This window comes from Rhipicephalus sanguineus, chromosome 4 (genome assembly GCF_013339695.2).
Source record: "Rhipicephalus sanguineus isolate Rsan-2018 chromosome 4, BIME_Rsan_1.4, whole genome shotgun sequence".
NCBI lineage: Eukaryota > Metazoa > Arthropoda > Arachnida > Ixodida > Ixodidae > Rhipicephalus > Rhipicephalus sanguineus.
In genome coordinates this window covers 206,409,315-206,435,295 of record NC_051179.1, presented here as the reverse complement: position 1 = coordinate 206,435,295, position 25,981 = coordinate 206,409,315, and the positions used below count along the sequence as shown (strand labels likewise).

Here is a 25,981-nt window from a genome sequence, read left to right as displayed (position 1 = left end):
GTTGGACAATACAGTTATTATTTTTTTAATTAAGGCTGAATCGTGAAAAGCACGATGTTGCAGTTAACATCGCTGTTCCTAGAAGGAATGAAATTAAAGAACTTGAGACTCATAGTTTAACTTTTGCGTCTATGACAGAACTGCGTGATGGAAGTGCGTTTCGCTTTTTTTGCCTGTTTATCACTCACCATCGTCTAAATACGCGTTCCTGAGACGCAATAGGCAGTTTTAGAATAGCGTATGAAAAGCTTTGCGTTGGCTTTTCGCGCAACTGTCATGCGTCGTACGCTAACCGCTTGCGGGCTCCCGTAGTGACGGAAATAGCGAGCCGCAAACGCTAAAATAGCGTACGCTATTCTAAAACTGCCTAATGTATCGCAGCTTGCACTGAGCCGAGACGACGAAACTACGTTTGCCTCATGCGACTGCGTAATTTGTATCGTTGGAAATAATAGTTTTCAATTGCTTTATTTCAGGACGGAAACGTTTTCGGAGTATTGGAGAAGGCAAGAACTGATGCGTTTGCCCAAGGAGGGGTTAACAGCTGTAGAATCAGCGCTCTGCGAAGTCTCGATCCGCAACTCAAGTGGACCAGCTTTCTACCCTGCCCCCAGTGCTTCTTCTCGGTGCGTGAATATGCTATGTACTTACGGCTGAAGAAGTAGTTTGTGTGTTTATATATTGTCTCTGTTATTGCCTATGGAAAAACCGCTCTAAGGATTCATGTGTAGGCATGAGACATGTCCTATATGCAGAATTTTACTGTTTGTGTTTATCACAATGAAGTGCTCAGTGTACCCAACATGACGTCCTCCCTTCAGTGGCGTTATATTCAGCTAGGCATTGTATTCGCGGTGAAAGAAAAGCTGCGTATAGGCTTATTTCACCTGGTCGTTGAGTAATGCGCTTTTCTTCGAATGTCATGTGCTGCTGCATAAACTGACCATGGCCTGCATCCCGTTGCCACCAACTAACTTTCAAGTAGTGTTCAAGTACCATATAATGTGTCTTGCTCTTTTTAGCGCAATGTACTACTTACTGTGCTAAATCTTATCTTTTTCATTTTGTTATCTGGTGAAGGTGTCCAGCATTTCATGTATATTTGTGCAAAATCTGAGCAAATATGTAAGTGGTTGTTTTGTGTTTCGTATCATTTCAACGGTTAATAAGTAAATCATTGCAATATTATTTCATATTTACATATTTTGCGCTTCGTTATGTTTTTGTCATGCACTGACATTTCTTTCAAACTACATGATTACCTCTCATCAGAGGCTCCTCTGCACTTTGCTCGGTATTGCACCAAATGAAAATCGTGTTTCTTATATGTGTGTACGTCAAAGGGCCTACACTTTCCAATGTGTTCGATTTTTTAATTTCTAAATTTTACAATGAACTTTTGTGTTTAGTCATGCACACACTGTGAATTCTTCCCTTCTGTTCTTCTCCTGAACTTGTATCGTGTCCCATTACATGCAAATCTTGAGTTTCGGAAACAGAACAATAAAAGAGGTAACAGAAATGTTGTAGGTGGATTCATCCTTTATGCTCTAGCACATGCTGGCTGCGGTCAAACGCGAATGCGCGGCCAAGCACAGCATGCGCGCGAGCGCACGCGAACAAAAAAAAAAAATCCCGGCGCGGGGCATAGGAGAGGAGAAAAAGCAAGCGTACAAAATAAAAAGCGGTGCGCGGCATGGGAGAGGAGGAAAAGCAAGCGCACAAAAAAAATAGAAAGAAAACGGCGCGCGGAGAGGGAGGAAGAGGGGGTGGAGGCGAGCGGCTGTTGTTACTGTTGCCCTGACGACGTAAGCAACGTAATCGCTACGTCATCGCCCTTTCAGCTTGGCGGCCTTCTGCAAGGGGCGTAACTCAATAGCGCTCTCGGCGCTGTCGGCGCTTGCGTCGGCGGAGCGTTTGAATTTCGCGTCCTATGGGAGGTATACGAAGAAACCGACCCTTGACCACACCCTGTAGGGCAAAGTACAGATGGTGCATCTAGGTAGGAGGCGCGCGCACGGCGACGTGCGTGGCAACGACTTTAAAGTGCGGCCTTCGCGCCATCTCGCTAGTGATAAAGAAAACACGCTGAAGTGCCACCGAGCTCTGAGCTCGGTGGCACTATGGCACTGCGAGCATAAATAGCTCGCAGTTAGTATGGTGGCGAACGTACGCTCTGTGGCCGAGTCGTTTAGCGCCGCGCTTTGTGGAGCGAAGGGTCGCGGGTTCGATTCCCGGCCGACGGAACTTTTTCTTATAGCGTATTCTCTGTCATCCATTAGTGTACATTTTACACCGTCATATCCGTGACGGAAATACGTCAGTGAAGTCTTGGTGGACCTTGGGAAAGAAAATTTTCGTGTTAAAATGCTTTCGGCAGGAGCACCATTCCGCTATCACTTAGGAAGTAAACGCAGTGAAATCGCTCGTAATTAACGCAACCAATGTATGCACTCAAGTTAGCACAATGGAAACGAATCGTTTTATTCAGGTTGTGCTCGTTCACCAAGCGATCATATGAGCGTGAGCATTATAAATAATCGTGAACAGCACTGTAATGCCGGTCACGGGTTTCGCTGCCCTCGTCGCAACACTTAGGCCTACGTCGAAGCATCCATTTCAGGCTTGAACACCAGGGGCTCGTCGAGATCGATGGACACCTCGAGCGCCTCCGTTGCCTCATACAGAACGCCCTGTACATCGGCGCTCGAGTCGCCCTGTTCCTCGAGCTCCTCGAAGTAGGCGTTCACTCGGTTCGGCGTGTTCGGTTCCCAGTGGTACTCCGGCTGGAAGGCTCGCGCCGGGTACTGCGCACAAATAGTACACTGCATGCTTACGAGGGTTGCGTGCTGAGTCGCATGCAACCCTCGTAACCCAAGGGCTCTCCAAGCATCGCTTAGTGGCGCTGCTACTATTAGCAGGCAGCGCCATTTCTGGCAGAAAAATAGAAACTGGGTGCAAACAACGCGCGTTCTTCCTTCTCTTAAATGCGCTGCCGCTCGCTTCCGCGCACGTGCAGAGTTCTCGCGGTGCACTTGCGGGCCTCACAATGTACCGCCTGCAGTGCGGCTTCAAAAAGATCTTCAAGTTGGACAGGCACTTCCGAAAAGGGAACTTGATAAAAGGAGAGAGTCTCGTCAATCACGTTTTCGGCGAAGAGCAGACGATCGACGACAACGAAGCCCGACTCAAAGCGAAATGCATTTCCCAATTCGCGATTACACCTTGTAGGATGTATACCTCGAGGTATGTCTCATTCTGTCAAAATACGTAATCCACAAAACGGAACATCGATAGCGAGCACGGCTTCATTTCGAGGTATGTCTCATTCCGTCATGTTAAAGATACGTAATGGTCCATATGCACTCCGAAATGAAGCCGTGCACGCTATTGATGTTCTGCTTTGTGAATTATGAATCATATGATTGCTGTTTTAGTATGGAGTGCTTGCAGTAACGGCCGTGTACTTTCGTGAACAAACGTTTGCGGCGTGCGAAGAAAAGAAATTATACGGCCATGGCACTTTTGCCTGAGAAAGTTAGAGTCAAGTCATCCGTGCCGCTGGAGCATCACCCGCCGATTAAGACGCGAGGCAGCTAGCTGAGCTTTAACCACTGTGAAGCAAGTTGAACTGCTCGCCTCGTTTTTTTCGGCTCTCGCGTCATGCTTGCAGTCTCTTTTGATGAGGATATCTACTTTACAGGCGTATAAAACCTGCTGCGCGAACTCGGCTAGAAAATCGCACTAAGTCAGAAGGTGGCTGCTGCAAGGTGGCAATTGCAAAGCACGTATTCAGTGCCAGTTATTTATTTATTCAAAATGCCTTACAGGCCCATTGAAGGGCATTGAGTAAGGGGGGCATCAGTATTTACAAAACAATAAAGAGGAATACAGACAAAAAGCAAAAAAGAAAAAGAAAAAAGATAACAAACAGCAAGACGGAACAACGTTATACAATGCTAGAGTACAATGAAATCAGGTTATCACGGAATGTTTCACGATTAGGGATGGATACAATGTGATCAGGAAGATCGTTCCAATGTGCAATGGCTCGAGGTAGTGATTATAAGTTAAATGCCTGCGTGTGACCATGAATGCGCATGAAACTACGTGCGTTGTGGATGCGTCGGGATGTGCGCACAGGAGAATGAAGTGGCAAACAATGAAATTTATCACTATAAATGTACCTGTGAAACAGACATAAAAGAGCAATGGTGCGGCGTTCTTCCAGCGGCTTAAATATATGTCACCCTAATAACGTGACAAAAACAAAGCGAACCAGCAAAACGATGTCAAAGTTTCCTGAAAATGCACAGACGTCCTTTCCGGCGTGATAAAGCAGCCTTCCCGACGCGTAAATTGCAGGCGCCGAACGTTTGACAATGAGTTCAACTCAACCAACCGCGCAACGCTAACGATATAACGCGAGTGTGAACGTTCAACAACGACGGGTAGGTCTCACGAACACGGGGAATTGAAACACAAAGTTGTTTCACTGACAACCGTAACTGGACTTTCACAATGCGAGAAGACAGCGAGTAATCATTGCTGTAGTCGTTGCGTGCATGCGCCGCGCTACGTACTGATTCAGGTAGTCGAAACGAACGAAAGCGATGAACTGAGACAGCCGAAACAGAAGGCGAGACAGCGCTGTCAGCTAGCACATACTTGATTTTTCTTTATGTGGTGATCCATGCTTGTCGCCTTTATTTCTCGTGCGACATGCCCGGGAACCGATAGAGTTTCACACGTGAATCGCGGGCCTTGGTCTTGTCTGCACTGTTGTGGCAGGCCACGACACTGCAATCCTTCGGACCTCGTTTCCGCTTCACCAACGCGGAAGTGCAGCTTCGCGCAGCAAGCCTCTCGGTTCAGCGTGCCAAGCTGTCGGCACGGACCCCAGTTCCCCGCACCGACTGAGAAACGCGCGCGTGCGCGTGTTCGCGCTGCCGACAAAAAGGCTAAGTCGGCTGCGCCTGCCCCCAGTTTTGCCAGAGTTTCTCTCCAGAGCCGCAGCGCGGTGCTGTCGTTGCGCCTTAAACTTGAGCTTGGGTTCCCTATACGACTTCGCTGTAAAAAAATTCGAAGGACAAACGCTCGTGCGTTGTCTTTGTCAAGCATGTAATGTTTGCGCTTTTAGGGGCGAAGCACCTTAGGGTCTAGGCTTGTCCATTGTGTGGTGTCTGTGCTCACGGCACAGCACCGAGCTGCCCGGGAATCGATACAGTTTCACAAGTGGATCGCGTGTCTTGGTGTTGTCTGCACTGTTGTGGGAGCCCACGACACAGCAAATGCAGCTTCTCACAGCAAGCCATCGGTTCAGCGTGCTGTTACGTTTGGCCTAAAAATTCATCGAGGCCGACGCCATTGAGCGTACAGCTGTCTACCGGAATGCTGTCTTCTCCCCCCGTATCGGCGCTTAGACGGAGGCAGGAACGCCAGTTCTTCCTGGAGGAGCCTATGCCGAGCGAGCGAGCAGGTCGCTGTCGACGGATTTCCCAGAAAAAGGACGTCGGAATTCGGAGACCCCTTTTTGGCTTGTTGTTCTCTGCGTGAGATAGCACCGCGGGAGAGTTTCCCACCCAGCCACTTCTGCCTTCTACCCTACCGCAGCAGGGAAAATTAACCTGCGCCAGAGGGAGCGGTCTGCGTGTTTTCCGGAATTCGACACACCTGCTTTATCGTGCGTTTTGGTCAGCGTGGGACTGCGCCGTTGAAGACGCTCCCATCAACCCAGGTGGGGCCTTCACCCGTGGCAGCCATCATTCAACGCTTCTTCCAAGTATTACTGGCAGTGGAAGCGGAGGTCATCGGCCCTTTCCCCTTTGGACTGAAACTCCTCGCCGACCTTCTCACCTACGAGTCTTCGGGGCGTGGCGAGTGTATTGTGTGACTCTTTGCCTCCTTTCGGGAGGCCGGACGCCAGGACGACAGGTCACCGGATTGGCGGGAGACGCTGACACCGGTTTGCCTGTGCTTCTGCAGTGACGGTCTCGGGGCTATAAAAGCCGAAGACTTTTGACGTTATCTCTCTGCTCTGCTCTTCTTTTCACCTCCTGACTTCATCATGTAAATAAACACGTTCCTTCTTGAAAGAACGCGCCTCCTCACTGGAAATCATCGGCTATGGGGACGGACGGCGGGAGCCAGCTACCGTAACGAGACCCGCCGAACCCCCAATCCTTACAGTGCCAAGCTGTCGGCACAGTTTGGGTGCGGGGAACTGGCGCCCCAGTTCCCCGCACCCACTGAGCAACGCGCGCGCGCGCGTTGGCCCGCTGCCGCCAAACGGGCTGAGTCGGCTGTGCCTGCCCCCAGTTTCGCCAGAGCTTCCCTCCAGAGCCGCAGCGCGGCGCTGTCTTCGCGCTGTAAACTTGAGCTTGGGTTCCCTATGCACCTTGCTCACGCTATATGCGTGTTGTTATGTGCCTATATTGTTATATGCATATTGTTAATATTAAAGCACATGGCTTGAAGCAGTGGTTGAAATGTCCGTACCTTTCTTCTTTTATGCATTGAGTTAGCCTATGCAATGTTATACAGCAGTTACGATTTTTCTATTGATGGTATATTGACCACTTCGCATCACTTCCACGTTCCTGGCGCACTTTCCCAGTAAATGTTGTATTTTTATTCATTACACGTTTTAAGCAGTTTACAGCGATTGCTAATCGCTGCAAACTGTCATATCAACATGTCATATTACCAATATACCAGACAGTGTTCGCGCTGTCTAACCAAGCCACCATTATGCGCCATTAAACACTATCATCCCATTTACCGTGTGTTTTCTATCGCCGTCTGTCTCGCGTTTTGTCTTGTCTTTTATATGTGCGCGCACAGAATTCGCTTCTTCAGAAGGACACAAAGCCAAGCCACCCGTTTTTGCAGGGTACGCATTCATATGTCGCTCTGATATCGGTAGTGGTTAATTGCCAAAGTTAATGTAGTTATGCGTCTTCAAAAGCGTTTGGACGGTCTCTATCTCTCTTATAACCCTGAGCACATGCACATCTCATTCAGCACAGCGTACTCCGCCGTTGTAAGCTCCCCAGCCATTGTCGCGTCTTTTCGCGGATACGCTTTCACATTCTGAATTATCCGAAAAGTCGAACCGACGTCGGAGTAGTGGCAGCTATATTATGGACAACGTTTTGGAGAATGCTGAATTATTCTAGTGAAGAAGAACAAATGTCTTGATAAACTGGCTGAAAAATAACTTAAATAAGCAGTATTTTTTTTTTTTCATTTTCAAATATGTCATGATTATTGCTACAATCGTCTAACTTCATTTAGTTTGTTATATGTTAAGATGTGGCGTTTCCAAAGCGGCGCACGGTATGCGTTTACTTTTTCTAGCTGAGAGCGAGAACCCCCAAAATAAAAAGACATCTCATTATAATAACAATAATTTTACGTCCCAAAACCACGATATGACTATGAGGGACGCCGTAGTGGAGGGATCCGGAAATTTTCGAGTGTCCGCCGCGGTGGTGCAGCGATTACGGTGCTCGGCTACTGACCTGAAGGTCGCGGGTTCGATCCGGCCCGCGGCGGTCGCATTTCGATAAAGGCGAAATGCCGCAGGGCCGTGTACTGTGCGATGTCAGTGCACATTAAAGAACGCCAGATGGTCAAATTTTCCGAAGCCCTCCACTACGGCATCGCTCATAATCATATTGCGCTTTTGGGACGTCAAACCTTCACAATTAAATTTTTACATTTCGAGCACATGCAGCTCTTTACCGTGCACCCAAACGTACGTACACGGGATTCTAGCATTCCGCCTCCAGCAAGATGCGGCCGCCGTGGCCGGGATTAGATCCCGCGACCTTCCCGTCAGCATTAGAGCACCATAACCACTAGACCACCACGGTGGAAAGAAAAGGAAATCTCACAAACGCCATCTCACTAATGAACCTTCTTTGAGTGCGGATGCGCGAACAATATCAATGGGAAGCAAAGAATTAAGTATTTTTTTATTTTTTTTGGGGGGGGAGGGGATTCACATCCAAAAACCAGGAAATCCAAGTAAGTCCTGTTGCACAGGTAAATATGCGCATAGTTATGGAGCCGCCTACATTAGTTCACGCGCACGTAATGAAGGTAGATATGATTTAAAGAGACAAAATAATCCGTGAATTCATTAATTTCTCTTCCAAAATATTTTTGTGGCACCGTACAGGAATAAGCCGCAGCAGTCGTAGGCGTAGTGTCGTGCTAGATTGTTTTACACAAGTTTAAAAAAATGCGTGAGCATCATCGCGGTTTGCCACATTACTCAAAAACCAGGGCGACCCACGAGTAGCGGAACAAAATGGCGTTCGTGATGATCTCAGAATGCTGGTCTAACGGTGCAGAAAGCTCGCGCCCGGTTGACTTACGACTTCAAGAACAAGTGGACACTCACCCTGACATTTTCGAGGACGCATGCGAATGCACCGATGGGCACCTGCAGCAGCCCAGTGCAGCCGATGATCCAGGCCAGCGCCTCGTACTCGCCCGGGTACTGCGAGCCGTCGTATACGGGCGGGGTGTACGTCAGCATGCGGTCAATGTACGTCGCCTGCATATAGACAATTAACATCGCTTGCAGGGCGCATCCAGCTTTGCTGGGGGGGGGGGGGGGGGCTGCTGATTACGTGGACGACTACGCTAGCATCCAGCCTGTTCTTATCACATGATGGCCGCCAGTGTTCGCTAGCCATCAGCTATGACGTAACCATTCCGCAGCCCCTACGCTGGCCTCGCCGACAGAAGTCAACTGGGGTCAACATTATGTATGCTTGCTCTAAAAAGTGGGTGCGATAGTAAAAACAATCTGATCTATGCCACACGAGGGAAGCTCACAAATTTCGAAGCGGCCAGCACAGTACAATATAGTAATGTCTCTATAGTCGGAGGGCCCGCCCAGACGACCGAAGCGCGGCAGCCGATCGCCTCCGCCACTAAAAAAATAGCCCCGCTCATGCAGGCGCCGATGTTCTCCGAAGGCGGAGCCACCGACCGTCCCGCTCATGACGTCAGTCCCGAGTACGCGCCCATTGGTGCAGGCTTGTGTTCATCCGCCTTTCAGGAGGAAATGCCGCTGACTTCCAAGTTGTATCCGACTATAGGAATGTGAAAGCTGCGAGTATAGCGCGAACGGGAAGATTCCGCATAAGGTCTAGCAGCAACGAAATGAGCACATCCTACAGCAAGTTCAAAAGGTAACGTAAGCACGACTCTTCAAGATGTTATTACAAGCATCGATCGCCCAGCCACATATTTATATATGCAGATATATGCGCGTATTCGACGTTTATATACTTGCAAATTACACGCTAACGATGTCAAGCTGCCGGTGAATCGCTGAAGCTGTAGTCGGTGCAAAGAGACGAGCTGCGCCTCTACTTATGCACATGTGAGAAAACATGAGTGCAATACGTCTCAGACCTTGCGCATGATTATCGCAGACTTCAAAACGGCATATATAGTGAGATTAAATTAGGCACCTGCGATAGATTTATCCACCCCTGAGGCAGAGTAAATGGGCACTTTGATGCAGCGCATTATTATTTCCAAGCTTGAACTACGCCAGAGCCAGTACTAGTCATCCTTCGCAGTCAAGAAGCAATGTATGTCCTGAAGTTTCATGGGCCGAATCCATCGTGTGATCATGGGTATTCAACGCAGAAACTTGGGCTAGTTGGTGGTAGTTCAACTTGTGCATCTTAATCGCAAAGCAACAAACACAGAAGAGACACGTTAATAGGATTGGCGCTGTTTACGTATCTCTTAATTCTACGTTGCAATGTATGGATGCTATAATAATCATTATTGCATTAGCGAGCCTGGTTATATTCAGCAGCAGATGCGGTGCTCAGCAGTTTCGTTTCGAGCCTGGACGTACGCTGCGCGCATGCCTTCAGAACTCCGTCGAAGCTATGGTCGTGTTTTAGCGACCACGGTTTCGTCCACAGCGGATACTGCACTAAGTACCTTCGTTTTGACTTCCGGCATTGCGCGCGCAATGTTAAAGATATCAAACATGGTGGAAGCAGCTGAAGGGGAACAGCTTCAGCCGCGGTCCGCATGCTGCCATGAAACTCGCTTGCTACATTACGACGATGACCGAACGATCAGTTAGTGGACGGCCATATTCAAGGCAAAAAAAAGGTTATCGTCACGTGAGCGTGGTGGTGTTCGCACATATCAAGGCATGGGTTCAGAGCACGTTTCGGCTGAAGACACAATGGTCTTCAGCTGCGGTCACACTGTAAATTAACGAAGACGCGAATGACGAAAACTGCGGCTTTTACGCTGCTCTATGCAAATTAAGCACTGGATTTACGTATTCATACAGAAAATGAAAATGCGTGGATGTAATTGGCTTATTGTACATTGTTTATTTTTCATTGTTTTCTGGACACTTTCCATCATTCGGAATTCGGTTAATTCGGACATTCTTTTTCCGCGTACGACCTAAAATACGTTGTGGTTTAGCTTACCATCATTACAGCTGGGCAGACGACAAGCCAGCAAAGCCTGAAGTACTTGTTTGGTGGCCTGCCCCACATAAACTCCATGTCAAAAGAAAATCTCTTCAGGCCTGGAACGGAGAAAACAAGAAAATATTTCTCGAAGTGAACGTTGAACATTTACGCACGAAACGTTCACAAAACCTTCACATTAAAGAAGATGCACGCGCAGAGCTCAACAGCAGCCAACAGACATGGAAGACTCGCTTTCTTTTAGAATGAATTCCTCGGTGGTGGAGACTGAAATGTTCGTTAGGATCGAAAATGAACACATGCATTATGCCACACCATTGTAACCTGCGCACATATGACGCATACCGTTACTGACAAAGTCGCTGTGTTTCTACAATTACATCTTTGAGCTCCACCGAAGACAAACCCGCATCTGGCAACAACGCGTGATATTGTTCCTAATGCAGCCACTGATTATTGTTAAAAAGTCCACCCTTGTAATGGAGATTATGCATGTCACCTGACACGACACGCGAAACTGCTCTTGCTAGTTTCCAACAAAACCTGCTTGTAATTGCGATCGTAAATCACTAGAATAACGTGTAGAAATATAATTAATCTAAATTGGTGGGGCATTTATCGTTGGAGATGTATTGCTGAAAAAAACAAGCTGCTTTTGTTCATGTTTTCAAGTCGTCTTGTCGTAATTGTACCAAAACTCTTCACCTGTAACTCCTCTGGTTAGGCGACTAGCACGCACAAATGCGTCTCGTTTTTTTTTTTTCTTTTTTATCCACGCAAAGCTAGTTTTTTGCCGCTGCCATTCAAAGCGGGCACTGTTCTGCAGCTCGGGGCAGAATGAAGGAAACGATGAATTTTTTTACGAAATAAGTTATGCGGCCTATAAAATAAGTTTCTTAGTACAATGATGATACGCAGCACCAAAATTGTTTGCCGAGCTGTCCATGTTTTTAATTTTAGGCAACAGAAGGTCAGCAGATTGTATGGCTTGGCTGGATTGACAACTTCAAGATAAGGGAAGCAGAGAATAGCAAATGCAGTCTACCTACGCTTTCCAACCTTTTGCAGAAGAGATTTACAGTGATGCTATCGAGGACATCTAATCTGGAGCAACTTTTGGAGCAGCAAGCTTTTCATTTTGGAGCACTTTGGAGCAGCAAACATTTCCATCTTGGGGCAATTTGGAGCCGGTAATTTTGCATCTGGGAGCACTTGGAGCAGCTCATCGACCATTTTCAAGCAATCCCAAAACGCCCCGCGGATGCGCGGTGCACTACGAGAAAAGTGTGTGCGTCGAGCGAGCCGACTGTTCGGTCGCCCGCTGCTCTTTGGCGAGGCGGGAGCACCAAACGAAAAGAACACGTCGACGCATGTTCACTATTCTTACATCGTAAATACTACACATATCCGAACGCATCTGCATGTATCTCTACACATGAAGTGTGAAAGGTATGACCAAGCAGCTTTATAGCCGATGTAGCAGTTAAGCGGCATGCGCGTTATCGTGTGCTGATATTGGCAAGACGTACTTTTATCGTGAGCAATATTAGCTGGAAGACCGAATGCATGTTTATCCAATTGACGATTACTTGTTATGTAGTGATATAAATGTGACGTATTGAACTGCCTTCCCGCTCATTGGTGTCTGACATTTGGCGCTTGCCAAAGGCCTTTAGCCGCTATGGCCTTTCAAAGGTAATTTCAGTGTTCCATCTAATGTTGCTCGAGAGACCTATACATATCTACGGCACGGTCACCTGTGAGCCAACACGCGAAAACACAACCGGCGTTTATAAAGCGGGACACGTGCAGTTAGTGTCAACGAAGCTTCTCGTTCTTAGCTATAGTGCAAGCGACGGGCTCTTTGTCTAATGAATGTACACCTTATTTTACTAAAATTACGACTATATTTTCTCCCGTACTCTTTAAATATAAGAACTTCACCTTCCGCTCGCCGGCGGTCCCGAGTTTGATTCCAAATTCATCCGCGCATTGCATATACCACTCCTGGGAAACTGAGTTGTACCTTCATAGTTAATTTATACCGTATGGCATAATGGCGTGAGCAAAATATTAATGACGCTTTTCAATTACGCAGAAGTATGTCGCACCTAGACAAATTCACTTGATTTCATAAGTGCTGGCATGGCGTAAGCGGAAAGCACAAGCGTGAGGCCCGCGCGCCCGTCGCGGCTGCTGCGCTTGCGCTTCCGCGCCGGTTTGTGCCGCTCGCGTGCTCGAAAAAAGTCTATTTCACAGCCTGAAGTACACTCGAGAAGCAACTAGCATTTACATTCAAGCACCTGAATAATTATGCGGATCTTATGAAGAGCTAGAAATGTTTCGATTCATTGGAAATCTCATGAAGAAAATCATATTTCGACAGAAGCAAATAAACAGGATAGTATCAATGAAATTTTACTTTAAGAAATAACACTCTAAATACATGTGTGTGGTTATCAGCAGACGTGGCAGACAAACGCCGCATCGTACAATAGTGACTCAATGCTAGACTCACACTGTCCCTGATGCATTCGCCATAGACGACTCCAAGGAGAAAGCTAGGTTCATTTCCTTCTCGATCGATTGCACTGCTGGGCGTAACATGACGTCACTTAGCTAGCCGCAAAAAGAAAACCTTTTCCGACACTCCCTTTCCCTTTTCTGAGGCCTCTGCGTGCTGTAGCGAGAGCATTCTCGCAGTGCTTCCAGACTACTGTTGGCGCATGCACCGGGTTGCCCGGAAGATGGAGATCCGCTTCGAGTCGAGCTTCCGCGGAAGTGTTCGAAAGTGCATTCAGTGGGGGACTACATTATTTCACAAACTTAGTTTTCCTTTTACGGTGAAGCTGTATAACGCCAGAAAATTCTGTCTGTACGCCGAGAATTCCCTAGTGCCCTCTAGGGAGCACTGCAAAAAAAAAAAATGTTCGCAGGGCCGCTTGTGCATTCGACTGAGACGACTCGAAGTCGAGAGCAATCATCTTTTTCTTCTCACTCGATAAACTGATCCTCCCTCGTCCCCCTCTGAAAGCTTTCTGCACCAAACGTGGTTTTGCACCGCCTCCAGGATCGGGGCATTGCAAGCTTCCTGCACCTCACCTGGTTTTGCACTGCCTCTTTGATCGGCGCACCGAGCACGGAGACAGTGCAAAGCGACGATGTCATATGGTGACGTCATCGCGTGACGTCACGGTGTGTGAGGCCACGATTTTTTTGCATCACTCGTGTTGACGCTGCCGGCGGTCACTTTTCGTGTTTCATGAGGTACCTAAGGGTTTCGTATTATTATCGCGTATTGAACGTTAACACCCTGGCCATGAACAACGTGGCCTTACATACCAAACTGGCCTCCACCACGTCGCCTCTGTGCCGTTCGCTGAACTCTTTCGCTGGTCATCCACCCCACAAAGTGGAATGGCTCCTCAATTTTTTTCTCTTCGTTGCGATAGCAATTATATGTACACTCTCGACTTCTTTTTGCCATCGTCGTCGCTTTCATTTTCCACACGAAGTCCGAATTGATCACTTACCCCGCACATCGTGTGTTCTACCGGCGAGTAAGAGCTCGCGAGTGCTGGCGACGAACGCGGCTCAAGCGGATCAAACCATCCGGCCGTCTTCGTCGCACGGAGGGCGCATGCGATAATATCACTGTGCGTGCGAGGCCTGCCGTCGATTGCTCATCAAAGAGAGAGGAAGCGCCCCGCCCGTCTTACGTAAAGAGCATGAAGGGACGCCAGGGGAAGGGAGGAGAGGGGGGCTGCGTCGCTCGAAGGGCGCAGTCACTGGCGCGCGCGCTATGTCGAGGCATAAGGAGACGGCTCGTAAGCGTGCTGTGCTCTGAACGCTTATATAGCGTTTGAGAGGGCTGACAGCACGAAAATCGCTTCGGTCCCTGGAGCGGCCACATTCTCATAGCCAGCGATTGGTTGAGTTACGCGAGATCTAATCCAAAAAAAAAATTGGATAACAACCAGCGGGAAACACGATGATGATGATATCTGGTTTTTAATGGCGCAAGGGCCAATTGATGGCCAAAGAGCGCCAGGTCATGCAACAAGAAACGTGAACAATGATTTTGGGAAGTGGCTGTATAAGGGCCTTAAAATTCCGCGCGCTAAAAAAGGCGGGTAAAACGTAGAAGTATTAAAATCATGGACATGACATGAGATGTGTTCAGTGAGATTCAGTGGCAAACGGTCGTGATAGTAAAGGGATAAACACATGGTATGAGCACGAATGCCTCGTCAATGCCCTTGTGTCCAAGGGCCGCGAGGCAGGTGCTTTCGGTAATGTAGCTACCGCAGCAGCGACCTCTGTTCAGAGGTCGCTCTGCGGATTACCTGGGTATATCGCGTGAAAACTATTCAGATCTTTTATAAACGACAACAATGAGTCAAGTTTGAAAAGCGGCTCCCTACCGATGAACATAGTTGGATGAAGCGGTATTTGCTCGCGGTAGGGTGATGGGAAGTGCTTTTTTCTAATGGGATCTAACTCACTGCATTGAATGAGAATGTGCAGGACTGTAAGTGGTTGACCACAATTCTCACAAGTGGGTGGATCACCACCAGACAGGAGGTATGCATGTGTACTGTGTGTGTGTCCTATTCTCATCCTGGTAAGTGTTACATCTGTGCGGCGTGACTTTGACAGTGGCGGCCAATGCGCGATATGTGGCTTAATGAGATGAAGTTTATTTTGTGTTTGCTTGTCCCACGACCGCTGCCAGTAGTCTCTGAGCTTTCTTTTAACGAAGGGTTTCAGGTCAAGTGAAGGTACTGCTATGGACGTATTGGTGGCAGCGTTTTCGTGGACAGAGGCAGCTAGCTGGTCCGCCAAGACATTTCCCCCGATCTCGCGGTGCCCTGGCACCCAGCACACTACAACATGTTGTTTTAGTGTGTAGAGCGTACATAATAGCGAGTAGAGGGACACAAGGACAGGATTTTTATGTTTTTTTCAGGGTTTTTAAAGCTTTTACGACGCTCAGAGAATCCGTGTATATGACTGTACGTATTAGTTTTAATTCCTTAATGTGTTTAACGGCCACAAGTATCGCGTAAGCTTCTGCGGTGAAGATACTTGAATTAGGATTCAGAATACCGGACTCGGAAAAGGATGGGCCAACGGCTGCATAGGACACACCAGTATGAGACTTTGAAGCATCAGTAAAGAATTCAGGACAGGTGTACTTGTGCTGCAGTTCGAGAAAGTGAAAACGTATATGTGCAATAGGTGCGTGGTTCGTTACTTCTACAAAGGAAACATCACAGTCTATGAGCTGCCACTGCCACGGCGGCAGATATGCAGCGGGAGCCATCAAACTGTGTTCATGAAGTGGCACGCCCGTTTCCTCAGCGAGGGCCCTCACACGCAGTGAGTAGGGCTGTCTCACCGCAGGACGATTGTTAAACAGGGCAGAACTCGACAAATCATTGATGGTAGAGTGTGCGGGGTGTTCGTTGTCAGCGTCAACTTTCAGGTAATATAAAAAGGACGTGCAAGATCTCTGCAGGTGGAGCGACCACTCGTTGCACTCAACGTAGAGGCTTTCTACGGGGCTGGTTCGAAACGCACCTGTAGAAAGGCGAATACCTAGATGGTGAACAGGGTCAAGCATCTTCAGGGCGCTTGGTGTCGCAGACTGATAAACAACGGCCGCGTAATCTAGGCGCGTGCGAATGAGACTTCTGTATAGATTGATCAGGCACTTCCTGTCACTGCCCCATGCCGTGCGTGACAGTACTTTTAATATGTTCATTGTTTTCATGCACTTGTTTTTATATGCTTGATGTGTGATATGAAGGTGAGTTTGGAGTCCAGAATTAGGCCTAGAAATTTATGTTCCGCCTCTACTGGTAACCGCTGGCCATACAAGACAATTTCGGGATTCGGGTGGAGGCCTCTCTTTCTGGAAAGAGAACACAGGTGCTTTTTTGTGGACTTAACCTGAACCCGTTTTCGTCTGCCCATTTAGACACCTTGTTCAGACAGAGCTGAACATGCCGCTCACACATAGCAAGATTGCAAGACCTAACGCCGATCTGGACATCATCCACATATGTGGAATAGAATATGTTATGTGGGATGCAGAGACGTAAGGAGTTCATTTTTATTATAAAAAGGGTGCAACTCAGCACACCACCCTGTGGTACGCCAGTTTCCTGAACAAATGGTCGGGAGAAAACATTGCCCACTCGAACACGGAATGTGCGATTGGATAGATAACTTTCGACTATGGTGAACATCCTACCTCGCACTCCTAAGTGTGAGAGGTCTCTCAGTATTCCAAAGCGCCATGTTGTGTCGTATGCTTTTTCCATGTCAAGGAATACCGAGAGGAAAAATTGCTTGTGGACAAATGCTTCGCGAATCTGTGACTCAATGCGGATTAAGTGGTCGGTTGTGCATCGACCCTCTCGAAATCCGCACTGGTATGGGTCTAGTAATTTATTCGTTTCGAGGAAATGTATTAACCGGCAGTTTATCATTTTTTCGAAGACTTTACATAGGCAACTTGTTAGCGCGATGGGTCTGTAACTACTGACAGAGGATGGATCTTTGCCCTGTTTAAGAATAGGTATCACGATAGCCTCTTTCCAGGAAGTGGGGATCTCACCGGAATACCATATGGCATTGTAGAGGGAAAGAAGTGTTTTTCTGTGTTTCGTGGGAAAAGTGCAATAACATTTCGTATACAATACGATCGGAACCAGGGGCAGACTTGTTGCAACAGTTCAGTGCTGACTGTAGTTCTGCTAGGCAGAACGGTGCATTGTATGCCTCATTTTGTGTAGATTTCCTTTCCAACCTCTCTCGCTCCAACCTTGTTTTGTGCCTTTGGAAAGTTTCGGAATAATGCGTAGAACTAGACACTAATTCGAAGTGGGTTCCCAGAGAGTCGGCTTGGTTCTCCAGGCTTTGCCCTTGGGTGTCTACTAAGGGCAACGGATATGCTGGTTGACCACTTACTTTTTTCACACCATTCCAGACCTTAGCCTCATGTCTGTAGGAATTTATGCCCGAAATAAACTTCTGCCAGCTGTCCCTTCTAGCCTGCCGGCGGGTTCTCCGGCCCTCCGATTTCACCTGTTTAAAATTAATAAGGTTTTCTGCTGTGGGGGAATCGCGCAGATGTCCCCACGCTTTATTCTGTTTTCTCCGAGCTTGGCGGCACTCGTCGTTCCACCAGGGAACACGACGTTTGCCGGTCCCCCTAGTTATTTCTGGTATGCATTCAAAAGCAGCGTTGATGATAAAAGCGGTTAAATACTCAACGGCAGCGTCAATACTAAAAGAAGAAATCTCTGCCCACGAAATCTTAGTAAGTTTGTGAACTCCTCCCAATTGGCTTTGTCAAGCTTCCACCGAGGAGCTTGGGGCGGAGATTCGTTTTGTTTTTGTGTTTTGAGGAGTATGGGGAAGTGGTCACTCCCGTAAGGGTTTTTAACCACTTCCCAGTTAAAATCAAGTAAAAGCGATGGAGAGATGATGCTAAGATCGATGGCTGAGTACGACTTATTAGCGAGGCTAAAAAACGTGGGCTCTTTTTGTTGAGTAAGCATGCGCCTGTAGAGAAGAGGAAATTCTCAATGAGGCGGCCTCGCGCGTCGGTGCGAGAGTCGCCCCACAGGCTGCTGTGAGCATTGAAATCACCAAGGACGAGGTAAGGTTCGGGCAACTCGTCTATAAATGACTGGAATTCATGTTTGTGTAGCTGGTAGTGTGGGGGTATATATACAGAACAGATAGTTATAAGTTTGTTTGCGAGTATAGCTCGAACGGCCACTGCCTCCAGTGCCGTTCGGAGAGGAAAGTGCTGGCATGCTACGTTTCGGTCTAGTATGATTGCTACAACCGCCAGATGATGCGAGCGCATCCTCGCGGTCTTTCCGGAAAACAACATACTGCCGGAGAAAATTTGTGTGTCTGGAATGTAGTGTGTCTCCTGTACACACAGCACTTTTGGACACAATTTACTGAAAAGTTCATGTATGTCGTCTAGTTGTGTAATAGTCCTCGACGTTCCACTGTATTATTGTGTCCATGTTGGTAGTGTACGTGTGCTGTGCGTCGCAAAGGAAGGAGGGTCACTTATTTTACAGAGCCTTTGCCAGGCCCTGTAATTATGGTTTTGTCTTTTCTGGAGCGGTCGAGGGATGCTCGCCGCTCCTTCGGCGCAGCTTGCGCCGGTGGACCAGTAGTGTCCATCGTCTCTTGCGAGGCGACAGACAGTCGCTCTACCGAGCGGTGTTTGCGTAGTGTAGACTTCGCCGCGGTAGACGAAGTCTTTGCCCCCACCAAGCCGGAGGCCGATGGAACCCCCTTGGCCTCGTCATTGCCCTGGCTGCTGCCAGAGCTTGTGGAGGCCACTGGTGCGGGCTGAGTGACAGTGGGCAGGGGCAGCGCTGGCTGCTCCCGCCGTAGGGGCGAGTGGCGTTAGCCTCGGCACGCTAGGCGTAGTCCGGGCAACTGCCAAGGGCCTTAGTGGTGCCGCCCCTCGATGCACCACTTCGGCAAAGGATGTTTTCAGTGGGAATGACGATGCAATCCGTTGTCTTGCTTCGCGGAATGATATATTCTCCTTTACCTTTACAGTGATTATTCCTTTTCTTTCTTCCAGGCCGGGCAGGCTCTGGAGTATGCTGGGTGACTGCCCTCGCAGTTTGCACAATGGACCTCATCATTCCTGCAGTCGTCAGTACTGTGGCCGGTGGTGCCACACTTAGCGCAAATAAGCTGCCCTCGGCAGCTCTGTGATCCATGGCCAAATCTCTGGCACTTGAAGCAACGCCTCGGGTTAGGGATATAGGGTCGGACATGAAGTTTCACATAGCCGGTTTCAAGAGTCTCGGGTAGTATGGTTGAACTGAAGGTAATTATTAGATGCTTCGTTGCGATTTCGCTGTTGTTCCGTCTGATTTTGATTCGTTGAACAAGAATTACACCTTGGTCCCTCCATCCGTCGAGAGTTCATCTTCGCTCAATGTCATCAAGTCTTCGTCCGAGACTACGCCTTTCACTGTGTTCATCGTTCGGTGTGGACTTACAGATACAGGTATGTTACCAAAAGCTACTAGGTGTGCGAGTTTGTTGAACTGTTCTTTGTCTTTTAGTTCGAGCAGCAGATCCCCACTTGCCATCTTTCTGGCTTTGTAACCGGCTCCAATCGTCTCTTTTAGGCTCTTGGCCACTAGGAATGGTGAAATCGCTCTAGCTTTTGTCGTTGGTTGCTCACAGTGAATCACATGAAATTTCGGGAATGTTTCTTTGCTTTTGGGACAGAAGAGTGATGTTGCCGTCGGTGCGTACCCTTTTCGGGGCACGATCGGTTGAAGAAGGGTTGAACGTTCCCATAAAAAAGTAATCTGTTCGGAAACGGCGCCTACCACCCACCACGGAGCCCAACAAGGGGACGTCGCAGAACGTGTGAACAAGTCTGCGCAACGCCAGTAGTGTGCCGTTCCTATAACCAAATATGGTTTACCCTAGGTAGGATAGCCACACAAGGTTAACCCTTGCCGCCAGGAAAAGTGGAAGAAAATGGAAGAGAGCAGAGGACAGGAAAGATTAAAAGTGAGAGGTAAAGACGAAGATAAGGGGAGAGAGAGACAGGAAGAGGCGACTGCCGATTTCCCCTGGGTGGGTCAGCCCAGGGGTGCCGTCTACGTGAAGCCGAGGCCAAAGGGGTGTGTTGCCTCAGCCGGGGGGCCTTAAGGGTCCAATCACCCGGCGTCGGCTCAACCCCCAGGATCCCCTTTTCCCCGGACACGGCAATGCCACGCACGGCTAGGCGTGGGAGGGGGTCGAAACCCCCCCGTTAGCTCGGGTCCGTGGTGTCGCTACACACCAAACGCCTGCTTGCGCAGACGCCCCTGCGGGGAGCGGGAAACACGAACCACAGAGAAAGAACACGACGAGACAGGTCGGCTCTATGGTTCATGTTTCCCGCTGGTTTTTATCAAATTCGACATGTACCAACAGCCCAGTCCATCACCTTGAATCCAAAAGAGTTAGCTGCTAGCCTTACTTCGTATGAAAATTCAAGTAGTTGGTATGTCATTAAATGTTTCCCCCTTAAGCGAAACTAATTTCTTTTACCGTCACCTATTGACCCTGGAAAGCCAGGGCGGACGTGCAACATGACGTAGCAGCTTCACAGTGGTCCGACACCAGGGCCGTCAGCGACGGGCCCGCTACTGACAGCTGCGCATATTAAAGCCGACTTGCGGCTGCTCCGACCAGGAGGCAGGCTTTTATTAATAAGATCAGATTTTTAAGAAAGCAAACAAAGAAATCGAATAGGGACCCTAGCACTCACGAGCTTGTAAGGGCAGGGCCCTTTAGGGTGCATTTACTGCAACAGCGATTACGAACCTGGATGTGCTGGTGGAAGGAATTGTGAAAAATCTCTTCTTGATGAAGAACCACGGATTAAGTATCTTTGAGGAAAAGTGTCAGTGCTTTCCCACCGGTCACGTGATCTTTCATGGACGCAAAGCACGGAAAATTCGATATTGTTCCATACATCTAGTGCTAGCGTTCCCAGATTTCATTCAGCGATGTCCAGAAACAGAAGTGACAGACATTTTAGCGGCACGCGTGTAGTTATTACTGAACATTGCCTTAATTGCGTGCCGTGCGACGCTTGAGGCGAGCTACCAGCAGCGTTTCTGGAACAGACGTCGTCCGCCCATGAATCGCCGCCACACTTTCTCGCTACCGATTGGCCTAGACGTCACGAGCCTCTGCGGAGAGCGCGTTTTGCCGTCGAGCAGACTAGCACAACAGGATCTGCGTCGGCACCGTGCATGGCATCGTGGCTTACTCGGGACGCACGCACGAGCGCCGCTTATTCAGCGGAATAATTCAGCGGAACGCGCCGGCGGTGCGATTGTCGGTGATGCGCTCCCAAACGCGAGACTGTGGCGCAGTTTGGCGCAATTTTCGTTGATATTCGATGGCGCAGTAAATTCAATTTGGCGCACTTTGGCGCAGAAGTGGAATAACATTTACCACATGCAACCTTTCTGTAGTTGTTTTGTTGAGAGCCATGTTAAACTAGTTGGTGGTGTTAGTTGTGCATGAAAAGATGGCTTAGGACAGCTACGTGTGAATAAAAGTACGAGGGCAATTTCGCATAGCTAGCCCGTGACATTCCGCTTCATGCTCATAAAATGAAAATTCACACTTTTTCGGCTTGGTAGGGAATTATTCAGGTAAGCATGCGTTGGGCATGAACGGATGTCTAATTCAGCGACGCCATTTAAAAAAAGTGCGCAAATAATTGAAGTAACTGGAATATTGTGTTATATGTGTAGACACCACGCGATCCATTCATTGAGGCGGGCATTCAGAAAGTACCTCCGATTTCTCCCACAACATAAAGCGGTCTTTAAAGGAGTATCGTGCCGGCAGTAATTATCTTGCGTTGTCTCGAGGATTGTTTGCCTGATATAGCGCCCAAAGCTACTTTGCCCTCACCGTATATCCAGAACACGGTGCATATCTCGACGATGGGTATGAAGTGGGACATGATGCGATTGACGGTGTGTTCTTGCAGCAGGCGTAAAATGTAGGCGCCCGCCTGCGTCACCGTCGGGAAGCCCGAGATGAACATTCCGATGCACACGCAGAACACCGTCTGGTTCATGTTCCAGCGCAAGGACGGGAACAGATCCTCAGCGCAGGCTACAACCGTGCACACGTTGAAGATCTGCGTGTGAATACACTCGGAGGTGTTAGCGTTTCTCTCTCAAAGGCGAAGCTTAAGCGTCCTGCAAGTTTTTTTTTTTTTTTTCGAAGAAGCGGTGCAACAGAGACAGGAGAGAAGTACACAAAACTGGTGCTGACCTGTCCAGTTCATTTCTCTGCCTTGTGTGCTCGTCCCTGCTGCGCTCAATATTACAGCAACAACAACAACAACAACAGCAACAACGATAATCAGTCAAAAGTTTATTTTACGTGCCCAGGAACAACCGTAAGGTCTTTGTACTGGCGCACGAAAAAAAAAAAGGCCAACATTCATAATAAAATATCAGGGATAAAAGACGTTATAGAATTGCACATATATAACAATGCACAGGCAGAAAAAAACAAACAAACGAAAATGTCAACAGTGTACGAGGCTATGTAAGTACAGTGCAAAGCTCGGAGCAGAACAACGACTGGGAGCCGTGAAAAACATCGAGCTCTAAAAAGTAAGCATTGTAAAGACGTTGTATCCTGCCAATGGTCGAATGTTCACAGAGGCAGGCGGTTACATGAAAAGGTCTATTCTCTCTGGTCAGCTTACGTGGAATTCGGAAATTAAGACAGTTGAGCAGTACAGGGCAGGATATGATACCATGCACAAGCTTGTAAAGAAATAACAGATCAGCGCGATTTCGTCGGCAGCAAAGTGATGGCAATGATAATAATCCAGCAGCGTTAGAACGAGATCCAGAGTCATCTCTAGCGAAACGATGGTTGTAAATGCTTAGGAATTTTTTCTGGACTCGCTCAATGGCGTTGCTGCAGGAATTAGAAATACCATGCAATAATAATAATAATAATAATAATAATAATAATAATAATAATAATAATAATAATAATAATAATAATAATATCTGACCCTTTACGTCCCAAAACCAATATATGATTATGAGGCACGCCGTAGTGCCTCATAGGAAATTTCGACCTTGTGGTGTTCTTCAACGTGCACTGACATACATTGCACAGTACACGGGCCTCTAGATTTTTGCCTTCATGGAAATACGACCGCCTTTAGGTGGGAGCAGTAAAAATGGCACTTCCGTGTTTTTTGCACAATAGGCTACCTTACTTCAAGGGGCATACAGTTAATACAGGGCACTGCAGGGCACCGCCGTACTCTCAAGGAGGCGATCGGAAAAGCGACGCATATTGCACGTATCAGGGAGAAATGTGTTTATGTGAAACACAGCGCACACCTCGTGTAATGAGCTGCTCTAGCGTTGGCGCATGTGTAGTCTCGCTGTTAGCACTAGGTCAGGTAGCCACCAGAAGAGGCTTAAATTCCATTGTAAACATATAGAACACCGTGTGTCAGGTAACAAGGGGAATTATTCAAGCTGCTTGCTTTTTTCTTTCTTAGACACAATCAATGAAAGCAACAAACAAAAAAGCAGAGGAACATTTACTTTTCTTTAACTGCCGTGTGATGATTATGGCATTATATTAATGTAACTTATGCATTATATTAATGTATGGCATTATATTAATGCGGTGAAATCCTAGAACCCTATGTACTGTACGGCGTCAGTGCGCGTTTGAAACTTCAGAGGCCGAAATTATCCGCAGCCCCCCCCCCCCCTGCGGCGTCTCTCAAAGTCTGAGTCGCTTTGGGACGCTAAACCGTATAAACGAACCAGCCAACCGGAACCTTCAGTTAAATCAAGCTAAATATCTTGAAAACTGCGGGTATGTTGCGTGTTTTCCGCAGGCAAAATTTAACATGTTCGGCATATTTATGGCATGTGCAAGAGTATCACGTATTCTAGCACTCCACGGCGTTATCACTCGGTTTTATGTTAGGCGCGTGACTCAGCAACCATCCCTTGCGTATTTATATAATCCACCTGCGTAAAACACATCGACAACGCTATGAAATTTTCGAATTGGTATTCCTGGTTAACTGTGTGTGGACGAAATCGAGCTGGTAAAAAACAACAGCTATCAAGCGTACGTTTCATGGTATCACGAAGCCGTTGTCAGCTACGCTTCGTACTGTATACATGCAATTCTAGGTTACACAAAGTTCACATTTCACTGAAATGGGGAGCATATCTTACACGCAATGCGTCGCGATATTGCATCCTTACGAGAATTAGAACGAATTATTCAATGGCCGTAATTTTCTTGCTTTTTGTGCACTATTAAAGAGTAAAGGGTAACATTTCGGCAAACTCTAGTCTGTCTACGAATCATTACCAGTAGATTACATGAGCAAGCAGCCTAATAGGTTAATGCCTCGTACAAACATAGGCGATTACGTTGCATTAACCTTGAAGAACAGAAGGCAACCGAGATAAAATATAGTTTAAACAGGCAAGTGGACACAAAAACGTCATTGTTCTCACGATGTGAAACGTGTGAGTGTGATTTGCAGCTTTTTTTAAACGTTGTTTATGAAGTACTAGAAAGTGCTATACTGGGTGAGATCTCAAGTAGGTCAATTTAAACGTCTTAAAGTTGTGTGATTTATTCACTGGCTACAGTTCGCTGGGAATGAGTTTCCAAGTGAGCAAGGGCGCATAAATGTGCTCTTTCCTGCAGTTTCGCAAGCGCACATTTTTTAACGCATGCGGCTTGTCTTTAAAAAATGTAGGCGGAATAAAAAAAAAAAAAGAATACATCGGACGAGGAGACAATGGAAAGGGAACTGACTTCATCTGGCGTTTGGTGAGCACATCGTGAACACATCATACGTATATTTCACGAGCCGAGAAGCCTCGTCACATATGCGCATAGCAAAGCACACACGCTACCATTCTGTAGAGTAATCTCTCATAACAATAATATTTGGGGTTTTACGTCCCAAAACCATAATATGATTATGAGTGGCACCGTAGTGTAAGACTCCGAAAGTTCGCCCATCTGGTGTTCTTTAATGTGCACCTAAATCTAAGTACACGGACCTCTAACATTGTGTCTCCATCGAAATGCGGCCGCCGCGGCCGGGATTCGATCCCGTGACCTTCAGGTCAGCGGTTGCACATTGTCGACTAGTCACTCTCCAACAAAACTGCACACGGCCAACCGCTTGACTATGCCTGCCGGGCAACCAGAGGAGTGCTTTCGTATTTATGTTATACTAAAACACAAAACGCTTAGAATACTACATTTGGACACTCTACTGTCCCGTTGGTTTTACAACCGTTTCGAAAAGGAGGTACCTTTGCGCGTTCATGAAAATTGAGCTAATTGTTGATGGGTAATGAAATCGTTGCTATCTTACCATCTCGTCGATGGAGAGCAGGAAGACGGCGCCGTAGAAAATGCCTGACCAGAACTTCGGCCAGCTCAAGTTTTTGACCACCTCGGCGAAGATCACGAACGGAAACACGAACGCTGGGCAAGCCAAAGACAGGCATCCGATATTAAAGGGACACTAAAGGCAAATATTAAGTCGACGTTGATTGTTGAAATAGCGGTCCAGAAACCTCGTAGTGCTACTTTTATGCCAAGGAAGTGCTTATTTTGAAATAAAATCACGTTTTAGTGGTCCGCATTGCGTTAGCGCACTTCAAATCACCCGCCTGAAATCCGACTTTCATACGTCACTGCTGCCGTGAACAACGTTGCCCGCCTTTACTGCGCGGCCGCCGACACTAGTAGCAGCAGAGCGAAAGTAGCGGGACGCACAGCAGCAACAACGGCCATCGAAGCTTGCCGCAATGCAATGGATGTGGACGGAGAACTTGACAACGAGACATTGGCTCGCGACGCTGGGCTCCAATTCT

At 47.8% G+C, this 25,981-nt stretch overlaps 1 protein-coding gene across 1 annotated transcript; it reads right to left on the bottom strand.

Moving 5' to 3' along the window:
• Window positions 1–2,541: 2,541 nt before the first annotated feature.
• Window positions 2,542–8,599, bottom strand: LOC119389174 (uncharacterized). The gene is made up of 2 exons (XM_037656387.2): window positions 8,411–8,599; window positions 2,542–2,807 (listed from the first exon to the last, which is right to left on the bottom strand). The coding sequence occupies exons 1-2, from the start codon at window positions 8,585–8,587 to the stop codon at window positions 2,601–2,603; spliced, it is 384 nt and encodes a 127-aa protein (XP_037512315.1). The 5' UTR covers window positions 8,588–8,599; the 3' UTR covers window positions 2,542–2,600.
• Between the last annotated feature and the right edge of the window lie 17,382 nt (window positions 8,600–25,981).

Excerpts from the sequence above, each read along its gene's own strand:
- LOC119389174 (XM_037656387.2), bottom strand. The coding sequence starts at position 8,587 with ATGTTAATTGTCTATATGCAGGCGACGTACATTGACCGCATGCTGACG. Across the intron at positions 2,808-8,410 it reads GCGTCCTCGAAAATGTCAGG|TACCCGGCGCGAGCCTTCCA; the intron begins GTGAGTGTCCAC and ends ATTTGTGCGCAG.